Here is a 19,902-nt window from a genome sequence, read left to right as displayed (position 1 = left end):
CAGAGAGTTTGACTTTGTGTCACACAAATCCAGGTGTGGATTTTACTGACATATACAGAGGTGGATTTTGGATGCTCAGAACATTCTCTCCATGCTTACGCCTAAATAATTAACTCCTGACTTCTGAGTAAACATGCATAAAATGGATTTTTGGTAGTGCAAGGCACCCTCTGCCCAGAAGTACCCATAGCAATGTGCAAAACTCCCTCACCAGCTCAACTTGAAAACCATTTGGGTTTTTCAAATGTTTCTGTCAAATATTCACAAAAATCTCAAAACAGTTTTAACCATTCCACAGGAACACTTAGAAGGGGGGGGGGCTGCTTGGGAAGTGGGAGGGAACTGACAGGGGAGGACTAACTAATGACAGATAGGTGGCAAGCCCCACAGCCAGACACAAACACAAAGCAATCTGGGGCTTAATTAAAATAGGGCAAAGCTTTCTAAAGAGGGGTGGAGAGAGAGAGAGAGAGCAGACTTCACATTCTAAACCTCCCATCACTAGCTTTAACTAGATTGCCCTCTGTCTTACAGGCATTTTCTGTAATTCAAAGAGAACTGGAGGTAGAAAAAATGCTAAGCTCAGCCATGGGCCGAGTAAATAAAAAAACAATGCTGTCTTAACATTAGCTAACCATGAGGGATTAGTGTTGCAAAAGACATTTGGGTAGTCAACTCAGTTGCAAGTCAATAATGGTTTCAATAATGGTTTCAAGTACAATAATGGCCAATAATGGAGGGCTGCCTTGGCTGTTTACAAGTACAAAAGAGGAAAATATATAGGAATACTTCTGACATACTTGTGACTAACCTGATTCCTCACCTCTAGAACTCCTTTCTAAAGCCCAGGTATCTTCTAGTGGCAATGCAAGATTCATGCCACATATGTATATGGTGCCATGGTAACCATCTTAAGTATGAAGAGAAGATGTATGTCCCCAGACATAGATGGCCCTTTTATGCATTCAAGTATCCATGAATACTGAACACACATAGTTCTGTATTCAATCTACATATGTTTATTTGAATGCCTGATCAGAACTCTCTTATTCCCAGGGGACTCATATACAGGTATTCAAATAAACCCACATATACTAGGGTTGGAGCTTGCTGCCCCCACTTTTCAGGTGCTCAGTATCCATGGATACTAGAATGCCTATACATGGCTACTGTAGACACACACCTGGAAGTTAAAACAACCAGTAACTATGTGTGCTTTGTAGTTCCTCAAGTGTTTGGATCATACATCCCCTCTCAGTCCAACACTAGTGTACTGCAATATTAGGAACACAGGAAGCTGCCTTATATACTGAGTCAGGCCTTATATACTGCGTCTGGCCACTGGTCCACCTGGCCCCAGTATTGTCAACACTGACTGGGAGCAACTCTCCAGATTTCATATAGGAGCTTTTCCTAGACCTACCTAGAGAAGCCCGGAATTGAACCTGAGACCTTCTGCATGCAAAGCAGGTGCTCTACCACTGAGCTATGGCCCCTCCCACTTGTTACATAAAGCGGGAAGCAGCTCTTAATGATGCAACCACTTGGCAGCTGGTGGTGGTAGGTCTGGGATAACCCTACCTTTGAGAGCTCACGGCTAAGTGGGACACCATCTGCATTGGCTTCCTATTACCCTCTAGGTACAACTCAAGGTAATAAGTTCGACCCTTAATACCTTGGGCCTTACATACCTCCGTCTTTTTCTTTGCTCTTTCATGACCTTTAAGGTCAAACAAGAGCATCTTCTTGGATATCGCTTGTACACTAAACTTGACCCGCACTCACATGCATCACCCACGATTGTGGACCTTTGTTCCCCTGCAAGCTGGCCAAAATCCAAACTTGAACACCAGTGCCCATTCCAATGGGCCCTTTCCCATAGCACACCCACCTCGGCACTACTGCCCACATGTCCTCAGGAGAAAACAGGCAAGAGAACCAACAGGAAGCAGCTGCTTCCTGCCCACTCGCTTGCAGACTCTCTCCCTGCACACCAGAGGGAGCAAGCATAAGCAAGCAGCTCATGGTCCCTGCCTGCTGGACCACCACTTCTAGGCTGGAGGAAGAGGGTGGGTGACCAAGCAGGCAGAGGAGACAAAGGCCCGTAGCAGGGACCAAGGGCATGAGTTAGCACCCAGCCATGCCAATTCAACTGCAGCCCTACTGAACACCTTCCAGAAGTTTTAGACTAATCTTCAGTAGCCAGTTAAGAAAACACAGAGTGTGTCCGTAATTTCTATACATGGTTTACCAGTCAATGTTTTTGTAGCATTGCTTTTTCTTAAGTTGTTCCCCTAAGCCAGCTGCCCTAACCGGATAGCCTCCAGATGTTTAAAACAACAACTACCATCAGCCCCAGCAAGCATGGGCAATATTTATTTTATTGATTTATTATATTTTTATACGGCCCAATAGCTGAAGCTCTCTGGGCAGTTCACAACAGTTAAAACCATACACTATGAATAGTCAGAGCTTATGAGAGTTTTAGTCCAAAACATCTGGAGAACACCAAACGGCATGGGGGGGGTGTTTCTGTTGGATATGTGTATGTATATATAAATACGTGGTTGTACTATTGTTCTCTTTTTATGTATATGGTGGTGGCCTATGGCTCCAAGCAATAAAGTTGACCAGGTTGTGGAAGGTTGTCTTGAGCAATTAAGAAGAACTGAAATAAATACATCGCCGTAATCCAGCAAGGGAGCTGTGGGTGCATGCACCTATTTTGGATACAAATCTGATCCACACTGAACTCCACAGAGTCTATGGACTCTTGCCAATCACTACTAGTTGCATACAAAGTACCAGCAAGAGCAGTTTTTCAATCAAAATACTTTAGTTTTACATTCAGTTTAAAAATTATCATCTTGCCTTTCATAAAATATGCTACTGTAGTTTTGTTTTATGAACAATATGCATCACTTGGAACAGGTGGATTATAAGTCTTAAATGCAGTGTCAACTTGTGCTTTTAGGAACGGAAGTTTCTGTTGCATCAAGATGACATTCTTGCATCAGGCTTTTCCTCCTCCTGTTTACAGCACCAGCAATCTAGCAAGTAATATAATTACTTTTCTCAAATGCTGAGAGGGTGAGGCATACAAGAAAATCCAGATTCTGCAGTCACAGAAACTGTAGCCAAGGCAAAACCACCAGCAGCCATCTACAGTTGTGCAAAGTTTGCAAATGACCTCTTTTCTCTTTACTACAATCCTGCAGCTGTGATCATAGCAGTGCAATCCTATACATGTCTATTCAGAACCTTCAGAAGTTTAATGGAACTTGCTACTAAATAAGTGCATATAGGATTGCAGCCTAAGCATAATTTAGCACGAAACCAGCGGAATATACTTCTAAATAAAGGTGTTATGATGTAAATGCTTAACTATTGAAATTGGTTGAACTAATCCAAAGTAAATTGATTCATTTAAAAGCAATTCCATTTATTTTAATCTATTATGCTAAAATAAGTACTCAAAAGCCAGATCCTCAGACTACTTAAGATGAAACAGCACATAACCATGTTATGTGCCATACATGGCAACTGATCAAGCTGGCCCGTACATTTATAACAAAGATGCCATGGAAGTCTTATTGAAGAGCAGGCCATAAATCCTTTAAGGGCTCAATCCTATGCAGGAGGTGACCGCCTATCCAAAGCAGGGCAGGAGAAGCACAGAGGGGATCATTCCCTCCGCGCTTCTCCTGCCCTGCATTTTCGGCTAGACAGCCAATTGTGAGTGCGGACAATGGGGCTGTTCCGCACTGCCTCAGAGGCAGCGTGGAAGTGGGGGGAGGTCGGTTCTCCAGTAACTGACTTCGGAGCGCGGGCTCCAAAGTTGGTTCCTGGATAACACGATATCCTATGGCCATCTAGCCGCTGTCTAGCAGCCATAGGATTGCTCCCTAAGTAAATGTTATGCAGTTCCCAAGTATGCTAAGAAAAGGCTTTTGTATTCTGAGGTATTTTAATGGTATATTTTTATGCTGCTCTTTTATCTGTTATGGATTTATTTACTATATTTATATACCACTCCACATCAAAGATTTCGGAGCAGCGAACAGCAAAGATAAAAGAATAAAACACCTTTTAAATTTAAAACACTTTAAAAGAAACTAATGCTGAATTTAATAAAATGGTCACACAAGGAAGACCTCTTGAAATAACAATGCCTTCAGGAGGAGCTGAAAACAACACAATGTTGGCGGCCTAGGGATGTCAGAGAATTTCACCACGAATCAGCGCATTCGGCCCCCCGAAATTGGTGGCGAAACGGTCTGCCCCCCCGCCCCCCGACTTACCTTGTGCGAATGTCCCTGGCGGCAGCGGCTCCAGCGGCGGTTCGGTGGTGGTTCGGCGGCAGCAGCGGTCAGTCTTCCGACCGGCTGCCGCCGCCATTTCCAAGTTAAAAAAAAAAAAAACGTGATAGGCTACGTAAAGATTTACGTAGCCTATCATGGCTAGATTTTAAAAAAATACCATGATAGGCTACGTAAATGTTTACGTAGCCTATCACGGCTGAGTGAAAAAAAAAAAAAAACCCGCGCGTACGCAAATGGCGGCACCCATGGGCGCCGCCATTTGCGTTCCTTATTTTGGCAAGTCTAGTCTACGTAAACATTTACGTAGACTACAGCGAAAATAAGGGGAACACAAATAGTGTAGACACTATTTTTTTTTTCATGTAAACATTTATGTAGCCTATCACGGCTGACTGCAGGGACGCAAACGGCAGCGGCTACGGCTGCTGCCATTTGCAGTCCCGGCAGGACAGGATTCGCGGCGGGAGGGACGGGGCGCCTCCCCCCCAGCCAGAATTTCAGGGGGGAGGGACGGGGCGCCTCCCCCCAGCCAGAATTTCAGGGGGGAGGGACGGGATGCCTCCCCCCGGCCAGAATTTCAGGGGGAGGGATGGAGCGCCTCCTCCCCACCGCGAATCAAATTTCGTCACAGGTAAGTGACTTTCGTACATCCCTAGGCACCTGTCTCACCTCCAAAGGCAGGGAGTTCCACAGGGAGGGGGCCACCACATTGAAGGCTCTTTTCCTAGTGGGCTCCAGCCAGGCCATGGGTCCATGTGGAACCACCAGGGACATGCCCTCTGCTGACCTCAGTGACCAGGCAGGTCAGTAAAGAAGAAGGCACTCTCTCAGGTATCTTGGTCCCAAGTTGTTTAGGGCTCTGTACATTAGTACTAACACCTTAAACCTGGCCCAGTAGCAGATAGGCAGCCAGTGCAGTTCCCTCAGCAAAGGAGTTACACACTGAAAAGGGGAAGCTCCTGACAACAGCTGAGCTGCTGCTTTCTGCACTAGCTCCAACTTCCAGACCAGTCTTAAGGGCAGCCCCACATAGAGCGCATCACAGTAATCCAGTCTTGAGGTTACTAATACCTATACCACTGTGGCCAAGCTATCTCTGTCCAAGAGGGGCCATAACTGGCGAACCAGTCAAAGCTGGTAAAAGGCACTCTGAGCCACCTGTTGCTTGGGCCTCCAGCAACAATGATAGATCTAGGAGTACCCCAAGACTACAAACCTGATCTTTCAAAGGTAGTGCAACCCCATGCAGACCAGGCAATGAGCCTGTCTCCTGGATCCAGGAACCAATCACCCACAGGACTTCCATCTTGCCAGGATTCAGCTTCAGTGTATTGGCCCTCATCCAGCCCATTACTGAGTCTAGGCACTGATTCAGGACTTGCACAGCCTCTCCCGATTCTGATGCCACAGGGAGAGAGCTGCATGTCATCAGCATGCTGATGGCATTTAACTCCAAATCCCCTAATGATCACTCCCAGCAGCTTCATATAGATGTTAAACAACATTGGGGATAAAATGATACTCTGTGGCAACCTGTAGCTCAGTTGCTAAGGGGCCGAGGAATAGTCAGTCACTCAATGTCTCTCTCTGAAAACAGCCCTGTAGGTAGGACCAGTGCCTCTGATACCCATCCCACAGAGTCAATCCAGGAGGATACCATGGTCAATAGTATCAAAAGCCTATGAACGGTCGGGCAGAATTAACAGGGTTGCACTCGCCCTGTCCCTCTCTCCATAAAGGTCATCCATCAGGGCAACCAAGGCTGATTCAGTCCTGTATCCAGATCGAAACCCAGACTATAATGGGTCTAGATAATCAGTATCCTCTATTTTGTGTTTTATTAGATTTAACTTGAAGGACATCTTCTGCAATTGCAAATAAGTTTGCAGAATTTGGCTCATGCGATAGTGAACTCTAAACTATAAAGCTTCTTAGACCATTCAAGCATTGTGGTTCTTGCTTCTAATGAGATAAAATAGAGCCACCATGAGATGACTAAATGGATGTTTATTCTAATAAAAAATTAAATATTTATCATAGAATTTACTGTTCTGTGGAAATGTGCATCCTAACCAGATACTCTTATGCTTTGTGTAAATGCTTACTTTTAATCACCAGCAGCATTTACTTGGTAACCAACAATGCTATGCTTTGATTCAGGAAATAGGTTTTTCTTCTGCCTAACTACTCCTATATGGTGTGATAAGCTTCCCAAGTGTACAAGGAAACATGTACTGACGATGCTCAAAATGGATGTTTAAATTAACACCTTGATTATGGGTTTTCCCCAATTACTGTCAAGAAGGTACTGACTCATAGTTACACTCCAATAGTTGCAAAGAGTACTTGCACAGAATCAAATTGGCCACAAAGCAGTTGGTTCACAAGTCAATTCTGAACTATGGCCAGCTGATTTACAGGTCTAGTAGTTTGCCATGGTATTATGCAGTTGTGTCATGTATGAAATTTTCCAAAAAATATTTATTTGAAATAGCCACAAATTTGTACTATAAAAATTCCTGAAAAAAAGCAACTCAGCATCTTCTCAAAATCTAACATTAGCTAAATACTGGCCATTTTTCCACACAAGTGCTTTGCAGAAAACTTGTTTTTATTGTGTTCAACAGAACTAAATTAATCCATGCAAGATTATGTGGCTGGCATACAGAACTTCTGTATGCAGAGCATAACACATTGACACTGACAGTTTGTATTGTATAAAATTTAGATAGCCAAGAACTGGAAAGTACTAGACAGACTTGTAAGTGGGATGTTATAGCTACATTTCATAATTGTAACATGCAAGCCCTATTTCAAGAGTCCCTTCATTTTCTTGTCTTATAATAAAGGCAAAGGCAAAAAAACCCAAGCATCAGATATTGAAACCTTGCATGGGGGAACTAACTTGGCAGGTTTTGAGAAGACATACATTATGCAGAAATATCGTGTGTGTGTGTGTGTGTGTGTGAGACAGACAGACAGACAGAGAGACACAGACACACAGACACACACACACACAGACCAACCAAGATCTTAAGATCTATTCAACCCAGGTTTTAGTTCACATATAGCAAAGAACTGCTACCCAATTATTTCAATAGACTTTATTGTAAAACAGTCAGGTCACATACTACGTCCAGACCATTCTGCCAAATATACAAGCTACAAATGCTTGCTTGGCAGTCAAGGATCAGTTTTAGTAGCATATTTGAGAAGTGAATAAAAATCCATATAAAACAATATTCAAATAGTTTCCATAGGAACACAGATATATGTGACCTCCCCGTCTAATTGTCTATTCTCTTACATTTACACACACCCTAGTCTTTCAGAACAGTTAAAAATTCTAGCAAGAATTAAGTTAATGGTCCACAGAAGCCCTAAAAATCCATTCCTAAACTTGCAAGTTAGCTAAAACCATATCTATACATTAATGCTAGCTGAAGCACAAGCTGCTGGACAGAGTTCAATTCCACTTTCCCAGGCACAAGACGGTCGCAAAGTGACATCCTGCTCTTCCACTTCTGCTTGAAATCCTTGCTCCTTTATCTGTTCCATCAATTGCCTAGTAAGGAAGGAAAAATGAATGAGTAAGTAATCTAGATGAAAGTCTCCAGTAAGATGCCATAGTTTTCAAATATACACAGTACTTCCCAATTTGGGGGGGGGGGGGGGAGAGAGACTGATTACTGTGTGCACTCTGTGCTGATCTCCTACTCACTCAAGTTTCTGTACCAAGAAAAGCCAGATTGGGACTTATGTGAATTAAGCACAGATCTGCATAAATAATTTTGTTCTCCCTAGCTCTGGGAAAGTGCAGAGCTCCAGAGAACCTCCAGCCACTTACTTTGCAAATTTCTGGCTTCTGAAACTTCACTAGGCATTGCTCCCATTTTGAGTTTTTGTAATAGTGTGCAAGTGAATTGTGCACTCAATTTATTATGTGTTTCTGCACTTGCATGTAGTTGTGACAAAAAAATCCTAGTGAGAAATCATGTTTTTCCCCTTCCAAAGCACTGGGACCTTGAATTAGGGAAGCCAGTACTGCAAAACGGAGTAAACCTGAATAAGAATCCTGGTCTGTTTGTGCAAGCTCAAATTGTCAGAGGAAGGCTAATATGCTGGATTGTTAGGAGCCACAATCGATTCAAGCTCTAGCAAAGTAACCTATTTGGGCTTTTCTAAAGAAGAATTTACTCACACCTTGCTCGAGTCAGATCAAAGAGTTTCTCCCAACCCTTCTTGTTAAAAGCACAGAAGGAAGAATTACTAACCATGCTGGCCTTGACATTACATAGTATATTGTTGGCCTCTGGAATCCATTGAAAGTAGAAGCGGCTGCCACAGTGTAGGCACCCATGTTTTCAAACAACATCCAGTCCCCAACCTGCATCTCTGGCATGCCACAGCGCTCAACTATACGATCTAGGCCATCACAGGTTGGTCCCCATATGCTGCAGGAATAGTATCTCTCATCTGGCTTAGGTCTCTGAAAACAGTTTAAAATTAAAGCAGTTAGTACAACGTTTCATACAGCAGAGCTGACATTATATTATGAATAACTGTATTAGTCTTGGAAATGTCTTCAATTGTATTATGCCAAGATCAATTAAAGGTCTATATTATGCCAGTTCTACAAAAGCCACTCCCACATTTTTCCCTATGTGGGTATCTGGCACCGATAAGTGACCAAGAAGTTATTTAAAGCAGGAATGGTTTTAAGTTTAACATTATGTTTCTACATATAAATATTATATAAACACATGTGTGCGCACACTCCACCCCCCCAGCTTACCTTTTGCAAAACTGGCTTAACATGTGCATGATCATACAGGATGCAGTTAAAAGATCCATATACACCATCATTTACATAGTACATAAGAGTTTTGTCATTCAGTTCTTCTTCATCTATTGGAAGAAAAGGGGAGAATATTGGAACACTGATTAAATAGAAAAAAGCCAGTTCCAAAATTCTGTCACACTTTGGCAATACCAAGAAATGTAATCTAGGATGGCACTCTCATCACCATCATACGCACTAATACCAATTTGAGTCCTTCTGTGCTCAGGCTTACCTAGCCAAAAGTGCACCACAGAACATTAACAAAAAAAACAGGAAAAACTCTAATGGAACAATACCCCCCCCCCCGCCCGAAACAGGCCCATAATAACTCAATGAGACTGAATGTTGCGTAAGAGGAGAAAAAACCCAGAGTCAGGTGGGAGGTAGGCAGATAGAATGGACTGACTAAAACAGGAGGACAGAGACAGACGCACATTATATTTATTTAAATGTTATGATAGAAAGAACCACTGGCTGGATAGATCACTTCCTGGTTTACACTGAGAAGCCATTTTTAAAATACCCCCAGGCACACAGAAATCAATAAAGAAATACAACAGTTAATTTAGCTGGCACTGGGCACCAGTATGTCCATGCCCCCAACACACAGATTAAGACCCCAAAGGTAGCAGCAAAGAAAAGTTCCTGCCTTTTCTAACTGTTATAGTTTAGTGTTTTAAAAATAACGTTGCTAATGCACATTCCAAAACAAATGCAGCTTGCTGCCCCATTCTGCAGGTTGGAAGTGACTTATGACAGCCCTGCAGTGTAATGTACACTGATTACTGCAGATCAGACTCTGAGTGGTTTACAATAGCACTGTATTACCTAGAGGTATCTGACTCATACTGCAGGGTGGGCTGAAGCTGAGAGAGTAGCTTACAACAACCCCACAACATTATGCATTGATTTCATCCCTACTTTGTAGGCTGGGCTAAGTGAGTAGTATACAAGAACGCTGCAGTGTAGTTCACTGTCTATTTCAAGCCAGAGGTGGGGCTACTTAATTGCATCCTGAGACTGCCACCCAAGCCAAACCAAGCACTCAGCTGCATGCAGAAGTCTCATGGCTTGCTTGCAGACTAGCGGGGGAATGGGTATCAAGTTTACCCAAGTTACAGCAGAGACTGCTGTCTGATGCTATCCTATTATTCAACTTCCTCAACCACAGGCTCACATAACACACTGCAATGTTTTGCTGCAGGGCCCAGCTTCTGCAGATATGATCCTTCATGGCTCGTGTTCTTGGGGAACTTATCCCTAACTCTAGTCGCTTAACTTTCACCTACATAAATGAACAGCTGCTATTCACATTCTTGTGCAGAAAAAGCACAAGCTGTCCTCCATCCTTAAGATTGCATGGTCCAACCCCTATTGGCACAAATCCCGTAGGGGTGTACAGAGTATGCTCAGAACATATGAAGATCCACAGCATTCCCCACGAGTCTGCGCAATATGCGATCCCTACACTGCCCCCCCACACCATTATGAGCATTTGCTAGTTACATATAACACTCCAGACTGTGATTGAAGTGTTACATACCATCAGATCCAGTCTGCTCCTTTATTACAACCTTCTTTGCAATTATGTTAACAGCCAGAGTAAAAGCTGATGCAACATAGTATCTGCCAGGCTCTGCAATAATTGTCACTCCCCGATCAGAAGGAAAATACTTGTCCAAAGCAGGATTGATGACATTTGTTATCTTTAAAAAAAAATGGGGGGGGGGGGAGAGAAGAGTTAGTCGTTCAGCATGAACAATTAGGTTTTAGGCAAAATTTGCAGAAATATTTCATCATGTATTCACATTTCTTTTGCTAGCTTTCTTGAAGAAAGAGCTCTTCATTAAGTTTCTACTCCAAGAGATCAGGGGTACAAACCTAACAAGAGGCTACAGGATCTGTGCTGGGTAATCAGGCAAATGAAGGGGAGGTGCTTTGGGAGAAGTTGATGTGAAGCTTGTTTGAATGGGAAGCAACAGAGACTGGCTAAGTGCACCTACTCAAGTGGAATATAGTGTTCTAAACAAAACATGGATCAGATAAGCATCAGTTCATAACTTCCTGAATGTCTTTCCAGACCCACTAATTTGTACCTCAGATTTAAAAGTCTTTGTGCAGCTATTTCACATATGTAAATCCTCATGTACTGGATTGTTCAAGTGAATGCAGATGGGGAAAGATGAATTCACCACCCCACCCACAACATACACTACAGCTAGTGCTATCATACTAGAACAGCTTTTCTACTTATAGCTGCTAATTCAAGGTTCAAGGTCTGGTATTTTGTGCAACAAAGAGCAAAACCAGAATAGCTGTTCAGTTCCTGTGAACACTTTTTCTAAGCTGGACACTGGTTGCACTGCCACTTTAGCAGCACAGGAGTCAGAGATTATACAATATAGGAAGTACATGTCTACCATACAGCAGAATGTGTATCCAGATTATTGCCCCGCACTTGCTCTTAATGTATAACAACCTCTTTCAACTTGAACATTATGATGTGGATTCATCCTTGTTTACATAGTCAAGATAAAATTTCCTTCATAATGCGATTAAAAGTATTATTGCTATTAAAGCTACTACATCATACATGCAAGAAGTCATTAAATTAGTCAGCTCGCTAAATGATACTCTCTGCTTAATTCAAAACTCTTATGCCTACATCTTTGGCCATATAACAACATTGTGAAAGCCCCTCCATGTCAATTGGAAATACTAAAGCATCATGTACAAGGTTAAGATGCAGATGTTAAGTTCATACCTCTTCAAACTTAAGTTTCACATCTTCAGAGCCAGGAAAGCCTCCACCAATATCAAGAAGGTGCATGTTGAAACCAATCTCAGCCTAAATGCAGAAATATTCATTTACTAATCTTTATATTGGTAGTACCAATCAGTTTACTATCTGTGTACAATAATGGTTTATAGACATTTCTGAAGTAAACAAATAATGACAAGAACAGCCCCTATAAATAAAAAATATTTGGGCTAACCCAAGTTCACAGTCTAGCCTAACAATTTCACGATGTAGGGATACCATTCATACTTTTAATATTTTCTATTCCAGAACTAAGATGTCAGACATTCTAGCAATTTTGTTTAAACTCTGATGAATTAGTACTATACGAAATATTATTAAAGTGTACTTACTCCCATATCAAAGACACAACGTGCATCAGAAATAGCTTGCACAAAGGTCTCAGGATCTGTACAACCACTTCCAACATGGAAACTAGAAAAGATGAGTTGAGTTGAGTTTTGCCAACCTTCTTAATAAAGGCAAGTTAATAGGTAGCAAATGTGCCATTTCTTCTACACAGCTTTACTACTCACCTGACTCCAACAATGTCAATATCAAGATCTTTTGCTCGCTCAAGCAACAACCTGCTGGTTTTTAGCGTCGCTCCAAATTTAACACTCAGGCGACAAACTGCCTTTGAGTCGTCTGTTGCAATGCGTAAGACCATCCTAGAAAACATTTTAGAAACTACCCTGAGACTGTTTTCAAGCTTGGGCATATCTACTTGCATCTGAAAATATTTTTGTATTTAAACTATACTTAAAAATGCTCTGAAATGATTTTTTGTTTTTGCATATCTACTTTTTTCTAGTTTTTTCTGTGTCAACAGAATCATGAAAAAAACTATGGACATCTGACCGAATTTCCCAGACTAGTAGCATCTCTTATCTGGGCCATCTACAGTGAGAAAACATATAGTGACAACTACTTTATTACAAGGGTGTCTTACTTTGCTTTTGGATGGGCTCTTGCAACTTTCATCAGCTCAACTTCACTATCAAAAGTCATCATCTGCACACCAGTATTTGCAGCATGCTTAATTTGAGAGACTTGCTTGCATGGATTTGCATATATTATACGCTCTGGAGGCACACCAGCACTCTGGACCAGCTGAATTTCAGTCTGGAAAACAAGAATTTATTAACTTGCACATTATTCAGAAGAAATGCCTTGTCCACAAACAGATGGGACAATTGGGATTAAAGACATGGCGTCACTTCAATTTATAATACACAAGTGCTTAACCAAAGCGTTCAAAGGCAGCCACTTACTTTACTGGCACAATCAAATCCTGCCCCAAGTGCAGCAAGAGTCTTCACTATAGCTATGCTGTCATTACATTTGACAGCATAGAAAGGAGATACTCTAGGGAGGGCTTTGCACCATCGCAAGTGCTTCTTCATAACATCCCCAAGGTCAGCAACATAGAAAGCATCTTTATCATCCTGGGGACAAAAAAAACATTCATCAGTCAATATGTAGTTGCCTACCATTGTACACTAGGGTTACTGTAAAGCGTAAGTTTAGTATAAAACATATTTTTTGTGATGGTCACAGCCCCGTATCTTAGCATACTCACTGAGGAAGAAACTTCATTTATTTTTTGGTCTACAATATCCTTTGCAGTAAAGCCTTCATCAAGGAAAGTAAAATTGAATTCTTCACCATTGAAGCCATTCATCTTGCTTGGTATTCAGTTATCCCTCTAAGATAATTTCCAGTGTAACAAACTCTGGGGACATAGGAAAAAGTTTTAGTTCTCCCTTCTGTCACAGACAGGCAAGCAACATGGAAAATACAGGAGCTTAACAAGCCAACTCTCACAGTTCAATTAAGATGCAGTTAGATTCAACAAAAGGGGAAGCCAAGAGTACAGAAAATGCATAAATATATGTAAGGCACTGAGAATACACTTGCCAACTATGCAGTCTACATGTGATGGCCACTTTGAAGGAGTTTAAATATACTCCTGGCAGGTACCCGGGCAAGAAGGAAAAAAACTGGCTGGCAAGAACTTGCACTTGGTAGCTGTTACAGGGCAAGGAGCAGCAATCACATGCACTAATTTTGTACACCACTAGAGGTGACAAAGCACTACAAACTTGAAAGTTACAATCCTATGCATACTTGGGAGTACACCCCATTGAAAACAGTGGGATTTATTTTGAGTAAATATGCAAAGGAGCAGGCTGTGCACGCTGTAATTCTTCTGTCATGCTGAGTAACAGGACATTTTCACACAACTTGCTGATAAAGAGCAATACTGTGGTGGCAGTGAACAGCTCGACTCTCTGGGCTAGCTCAAAGCAAGAAGGCCCCTTCTCCCTGAAGGCCTAGAGGGTATAACAACAGAATGTCTAGGCCCTGACATCTCCAGGCCCTTAGCAATAAAACAAGTGGCAGAGGTAACGATCTGCATGACACAACTAGGGACAAGGAAGCTAATGTAATATAGAGATCATCACCTGTTGTGCCAGCATCACCACTGACTGCAGCCCAGCAGCTCAACCCACTTCAAAGCTGGATAAGCAAGTCAATGCTAGAATCCACCACGCCATTTATGAAAGGGTCACGGCTGTATGAGATGAGTCTCAAGGAGACTACAAGAATGTGTGCATGCCTAAAATATGACACTTTAATTCCCATTTATTCTCAAGGAACAGCAAGGTAGTAATTAGTACTTAAATGATTGTTAATTGTGCTTGAATTCCTTATTTTCATGCTGTTCAGTCTAATCTTTAGCCCCAAATCTCCACTTTTGAAATCCTCATTAGTAGGTGGGGAGAACAGAAGAGAGTGTGTCTCAGGCGGGAATGAGAAGTGCCACAGGCAGACATGAGTAACATTACAGCATATGTGCAAATGATTTTATAACATATTTTCTGCCATCTCTCTGGAACCACAGAGATGCAGTTAAAATTATGAAATCCACAAGACTTTTCCCAACACTTTACCCATATTTGGAAAGTGTTTCACAGTAACCAGGAATACTAAAAAAAACCCACTGCCATTTCACTAGAAAGGCAAGTTAAGCAGAATTTTAAACATGCCTTTACTGGTTCAACTTTTTTTTTTTATTGTGACTGCTGCTATCCTTGCATCAGCTATAAAGCCTCTTTAAAGTCATATTCTTAAACTCTGCTAATGAGACTGCAATCCCAGGCATACTTGAAAGCAAGTTCACTGTCATCAGTGGTCTTCCAAATGTATACTGTGTATTTTAATCAGGTCCTGGTTTTGTCTTATGGTTGTTTAAAATTGTTTAGATATATGTTGTCTCTGTGTGTGCTCCTTGTTTATATGTTTTTAGGTAAATGTTTTACACCTTGCATAATGTATTTTTAATGGTTTTCAATCTTTGTAAAACGCCCAGAGAGCTTCCGCTATGGGGCGGTATAGAAATCTAATAAATAAATAAATTCACGATAGACTGAACTTAGATAAAATTCCCACAGTGGGCAAACCCAAAGTAAACTGAACACATCACTGCTTGTTATAGATCCTGAATTCTCAAAGATAAATTCAGCTCTGAGTTTTTTACTTTAATACAGGAATATAAATTATGGACAGAAGCAAATCCTTTAGATAAACTATTCCAAGCAAATCCCTGCTATAAGATTAATGTGCATTCCTCAACGTAACCTAAGTAAAACAGATTTTCCTAATCTGCCAAGTAGTATCACTTATACTTGTTTGGAGGCTTTAAATGACAGCAATTCCTATGTTGTTAACCACTAACTGTTATTAGAGTATGTCACTATTAAGTATATACACTGCACATTTTACAGGAAAAAAGATGGCGAAGAGTGCCCATTCAGACATTGAATCATGTCATTTACTATCTACACATAACTAGCCATCTCCTTTCCAGCAAGCAACTCAGCAGCACTGAGCAACTATGTCAGCTGCATACCAGACGCACAAAATTCATGCAACTAACCAGAGCCTCCCTGCCTTGCGCATATGTGTGTCTTGTCACCATGTCACCAGATTGGGTAGCAAAGGCTGTTCAGGAAGTTCAGTCTTCTCTCTCTCTCTCTCTCTGCCAAAGGGTGGCCAACTGCCCTCCCCTTCCCAAATTGACACAGATGTCTGTGGCAGGGGGTAGCACATCAGTTCCAACGTGGTAAGGGGGTGGGAGCAAGCCAACCCTGGAACTCAGTAGCCCAGTTCCAACCAGCTTCTGAGGTGCGCCAACTTTCAGGGTAGAAACACATTTTATACATAACTAGCAGACGTTTCATTCTCCATCTCAGACCTCATCTGATCACCTGCTGGTTAGGCTACCAGCAGTCCCATCATTTTGGCTTTCCATTTCTTAAGGTTTTTTCTCCCCCCACCCCCCCCCCGTCCCATTTGCTGCAGTGAAACTGAAATGAGCAACCACTGCTGCCTTCTTTCTTCTCTCCTCCGCCCAAAAGAAAGGAAGAGCCACCACCAGCTTCATACACACAGTACGTCAGCCTCCCCAAACCTGACGCCATCCGGATGTGTTAAGACTACAAATACCCGTATCCCTACCCAGCTGGCTGGGGATGCTGGGAGTTGTAGCCCAACACATCTGGAAGGCGCTAGGTTGGGGGATGCTGACATACTGTCCCCCGCGGACCAGCTAGGAGTCACCGAAGCCTCGTCCCATTTCCCGCTCTGGTGGCAATCGAAGGGGGGGAGTGTTAAGAGCTGAATTTTCAATCCCCGACTAAGGAAAAAACTTTAGACGCGTTAGCTATCATGAGCCCGAGTTAATCAGACCCGAAGAGGGACTGGGGGCGGGGGGGATGTTTCTAATGAGCTTTGTCATCAGAACACCAACATCACGGGACGAATCCGCTCGGTAAGTCACTTAGGGGAGAGCAGATTTCAAGGTGGGAGTTGCGTTTTCAATAAACAAGCAAAACCTACCAATTAAAAAGAGCGACCGGGCCAAGTCAATCATTTCAGGCGCTTCGCAGAAATTACTTCCACCTTAAACTCGAAAATTTCTCCCTCCGCCTTCCAAGAAGACGCCGCCCCACTCGTTTTTCCATCGGCCTGGCCTGCTCCGGCCTCTCCCTCCCAGCCCGCCTGCCCGATAGATCCACGTGGCTGGCCCAGCCGGCCGCCTGGCCCGGTCTTTACCTCACCTCAGAGCGCTGTGGCGGCGGCGGCTTCTTCAGCGACAGCAGCAGCAGCAGCCTCTTCTACCCTGCGCGGCAGCCGGTGGGGATCGACAGGCGGCTCAGTCCGTCCCCTCACGCCTCGCTCCCTAGGCCTGGCAAGGAACCGGCTGCTGCCGGAGAAGGAGTCGGGGCTGGTTGTTGGCCGCCGCCGCCGCCGCCGCCGCCGCGCAGGTGACCGGCTGCTACCGCTGCTGCCACCGCCTCAGCGCCTTCGCCTGACAAAGCCTCCCAAACGCCGCAGCGCCTCTATTTATACGCCCCGGCCGCGTCACCATGACAACGCACCAGCTCAAACCAGCCCCAATCGGCTCCGACCGGGCCGCAGCCTCCGCCAACCGCTATTATGACGTCAGGTAGAGGTGGCGAACGCGAGCGCGGCGTGCCGGGCGACAGGCGAGCCAACCCTCCTCTCCCCAAAGAGATGTATTTGAAAAAGAAGAGTTCTACACCGCCCCCATTTCCAGTTCCCATTAGAATTTCCCACATGCGCGACAAGTGTTGGAACGATCCCTGCAGGACGAGACTAGTGACTCCTATCCGGTGATGCTGTCCAGCTAGGAGCATTTTTAAAGCACCGTTTCACTCCTTGTTCGGACTGGATGCAGAACAGTGAAGATATTCAAATGGTGCAACGTCCCCGCTATGCCGTTTGTCCTTGATATGATGCAATGTGCATGTGGAGGCTGCATGTATAGAATACTCCGCCTATCATCACGGAAGCTGTCCCCCTCTCCCACATTTAATGCCTTTGTAGCAAATTTCTACTTCGGAGCGGACGATTATTTTAAAGCACTGAAGCAAAAGGGAACGTCTAACCCTGCCTGCTTTTCTGAGTTTTCACAGTCATTCACAGGTAATTCCACTGCTTTTGCCCCGCACATGGATGATTCTGCCAACTGTATTCGGGAACCGGAAGTCTTTCTAAAGAATCTTTAGGACCGAGTCTCCTTGTTTTATTTATCTTTGCTCCCCCCCCCCGCAGGCTATACACCCCCACCCCCAGTGGAGGCTGGTGGCTCCGACTTCGGTGGGGCTATAACTCCATTCTAGGTTTCAGTCAGAACCAGCCAGAAGTCTAAAGGAGCTATCCACAGTGCTGAACCGTACCCCCCCCCAATGGGCTCAGCACCTTGGATAGTTCCTCTAGAGTTCTGGCTAGTTCTGGCTGAAACCCAGAATAGATGCACAGCCCCACCAAACTCAGAGCCACTGGCCTCCACTGCCCACCCCCTATCCTTTGGGAATGTCTCAACCTGCTGCCTTTCCTATGTCGTTTTTACTGTGACCACCTAAGTCCCCAGAATAGAAATAAGGCATCACAGGAAGGATACAAGCAGCACTTCAGAGTAGCCTTTAATGTGCTCCTTGCGCAACAGCCTCTTTGTGGCTTCCTCAGCTAAGAGGTTAGCCATGCCGTAAGCTCCAAAGGCAGGAAGCAGGGTCATTGGTTTGGGCCTAAAGCAAAGCCAACCAAGTCAAGCTCAAATCGGCACAACCGGTGCTTGGGCCTTGAAGAATTTGCTCACTTGCTCTTTGATATAGCCTTGGCCTGAGATAATGCTCTGAACAAGAAACTTTACTTAGAAAAAACAGAATCCAAAAATTTTTGGAAGGCACCTTTAATTGACCCCACCTCCAATGGTTGATTTGTAAACTTCCAATTTACACAGAAGACCTTTTCTCCACTTTGACCTTGAAGGTGCTTCTAGATGAGGCTTTCATTGTGCAATTGCCCTGCCTCATTTATGGAATTTTACTGGGGGGGGGGGGGGTTTCCAGCTGTCGTTATCTACCACTTGTATTTATTATTATAATTAAAATGTGTTTATTTTAAATTTGGGTTCTTATTATTCTAAGCTTCCTTGAGCACTATTTCCTTTGTGGCCAGAAACAAACAAACAAATAACCCTCCCGTACTTTTCCACCTCTTTTTCTGTCTTTTTTTTTCTTACCACAAAAATCTGTTCATGAGGGAAAGATGGAATAGTTGCACAATGCCTTTTGATTGGTAGCACTAGGAGCTGTGTGTTTGGAAGCATACAAAGAAACCATTTTGTGCAAGATGATCACTTGCTACCACACTCTGCAAAGCTTTAAGCTTCAAAAAACTTTTTTTCAGATAGGAATGAAAAAAGGCTTTTGTGTAACTTGAAAGCTCGCAAGGCAACTAACACAATATTTGTCAAATATAAACTTTCAACTGAACCACTGGACAGAAATCTGGTTTGGGGCCTTGGATTGCCTCAAACCACTTCCCCCAGGCAAAGCAGTCACAAAGCCAGATCTAGTCTGATTTACAGATCCTTCTGAATTCTTGTAATTTTTTACTGACAGACTGAAAAATCCACTGTTGGTTCACAGCTCACATCCACCTGTGGAATGCAAGGTAAAAATAATGGATCCAACATAGTGCAGCTCTAGTGCAGAGACATACAGTCAGGGCCAGAAATATTGGAACAACGATAACTGTTTTGGCAGTTGGCCTCTGTACACCACCACATTGAAGTTGACAGGAAACACACCCAGGTAGGAGCGAAGTCAGGACTGTTAGCCGTAATTCAAGGGGTTTGGCAAAAGTGGGGCACTACCCATTCAGGAAGGACAGCCAGTGGCATACACACACACCCATCGTTGGTGGCTCATAAGTAATGGAACGAATGGCTGACAAGCAGCTGCATGGCCAGGTGTGGCCTGTTTCCTGGGCACCCCATGACCAGTCAAGCAGATAAAAGGCCTGGAGGTGGTTCTGAGTGTTACATTTGCATTTGGTAGCTG

At 43.4% G+C, this 19,902-nt stretch overlaps 1 protein-coding gene across 6 annotated transcripts; it reads right to left on the bottom strand.

Moving 5' to 3' along the window:
* Nucleotides 1-7,411: 7,411 nt before the first annotated feature.
* Nucleotides 7,412-17,347, bottom strand: ODC1 (ornithine decarboxylase 1). 6 transcript variants are annotated; one of them, XM_084826642.1, is made up of 12 exons: nucleotides 16,871-17,347; nucleotides 15,909-16,165; nucleotides 13,548-13,700; nucleotides 13,240-13,413; nucleotides 12,918-13,090; nucleotides 12,502-12,636; nucleotides 12,319-12,400; nucleotides 11,930-12,013; nucleotides 10,709-10,871; nucleotides 9,118-9,230; nucleotides 8,597-8,811; nucleotides 7,412-7,887 (listed from the first exon to the last, which is right to left on the bottom strand). In XM_084826642.1, exons 3-12 carry the CDS (start codon nucleotides 13,647-13,649, stop codon nucleotides 7,746-7,748), a joined length of 1,383 nt encoding a protein of 460 aa, XP_084682768.1. In that variant the 5' UTR covers nucleotides 13,650-13,700; nucleotides 15,909-16,165; nucleotides 16,871-17,347; the 3' UTR covers nucleotides 7,412-7,745. The 6 variants fall into 6 exon arrangements, with proteins under 6 accessions (XP_084682768.1, XP_084682770.1, XP_084682769.1 ...); XM_084826644.1 differs by having other exon boundaries at nucleotides 17,087-17,347; XM_084826643.1 differs by having other exon boundaries at nucleotides 17,092-17,347.
* Nucleotides 17,348-19,902: the final 2,555 nt, after the last annotated feature.

Source organism: Heloderma suspectum, chromosome 1 (assembly GCF_057233095.1).
Source record: "Heloderma suspectum isolate Gila_16-S chromosome 1, 16-S_ref, whole genome shotgun sequence".
In the NCBI taxonomy this organism is placed as follows: Eukaryota; Metazoa; Chordata; class Lepidosauria; order Squamata; family Helodermatidae; genus Heloderma; species Heloderma suspectum.
Note: the sequence above shows the minus strand (reverse complement) of the source record. Positions and strands in the feature narration are given on the sequence as shown.

Bases quoted from the DNA above. Each gene is read 5' to 3' on its own strand.
- ODC1 (XM_084826642.1), bottom strand. From the start codon at position 13,649: ATGAATGGCTTCAATGGTGAAGAATTCAATTTTACTTTCCTTGATGAA. The intron at 12,401-12,501 runs GTGAGTAGTAAA...CATCTTTTCTAG, and splicing joins ATTGACATTGTTGGAGTCAG to TTTCCATGTTGGAAGTGGTT. The intron at 7,888-8,596 runs GTTAGTAATTCT...CTTCCTTACTAG, and splicing joins GTAATGTCAAGGCCAGCATG to GCAATTGATGGAACAGATAA.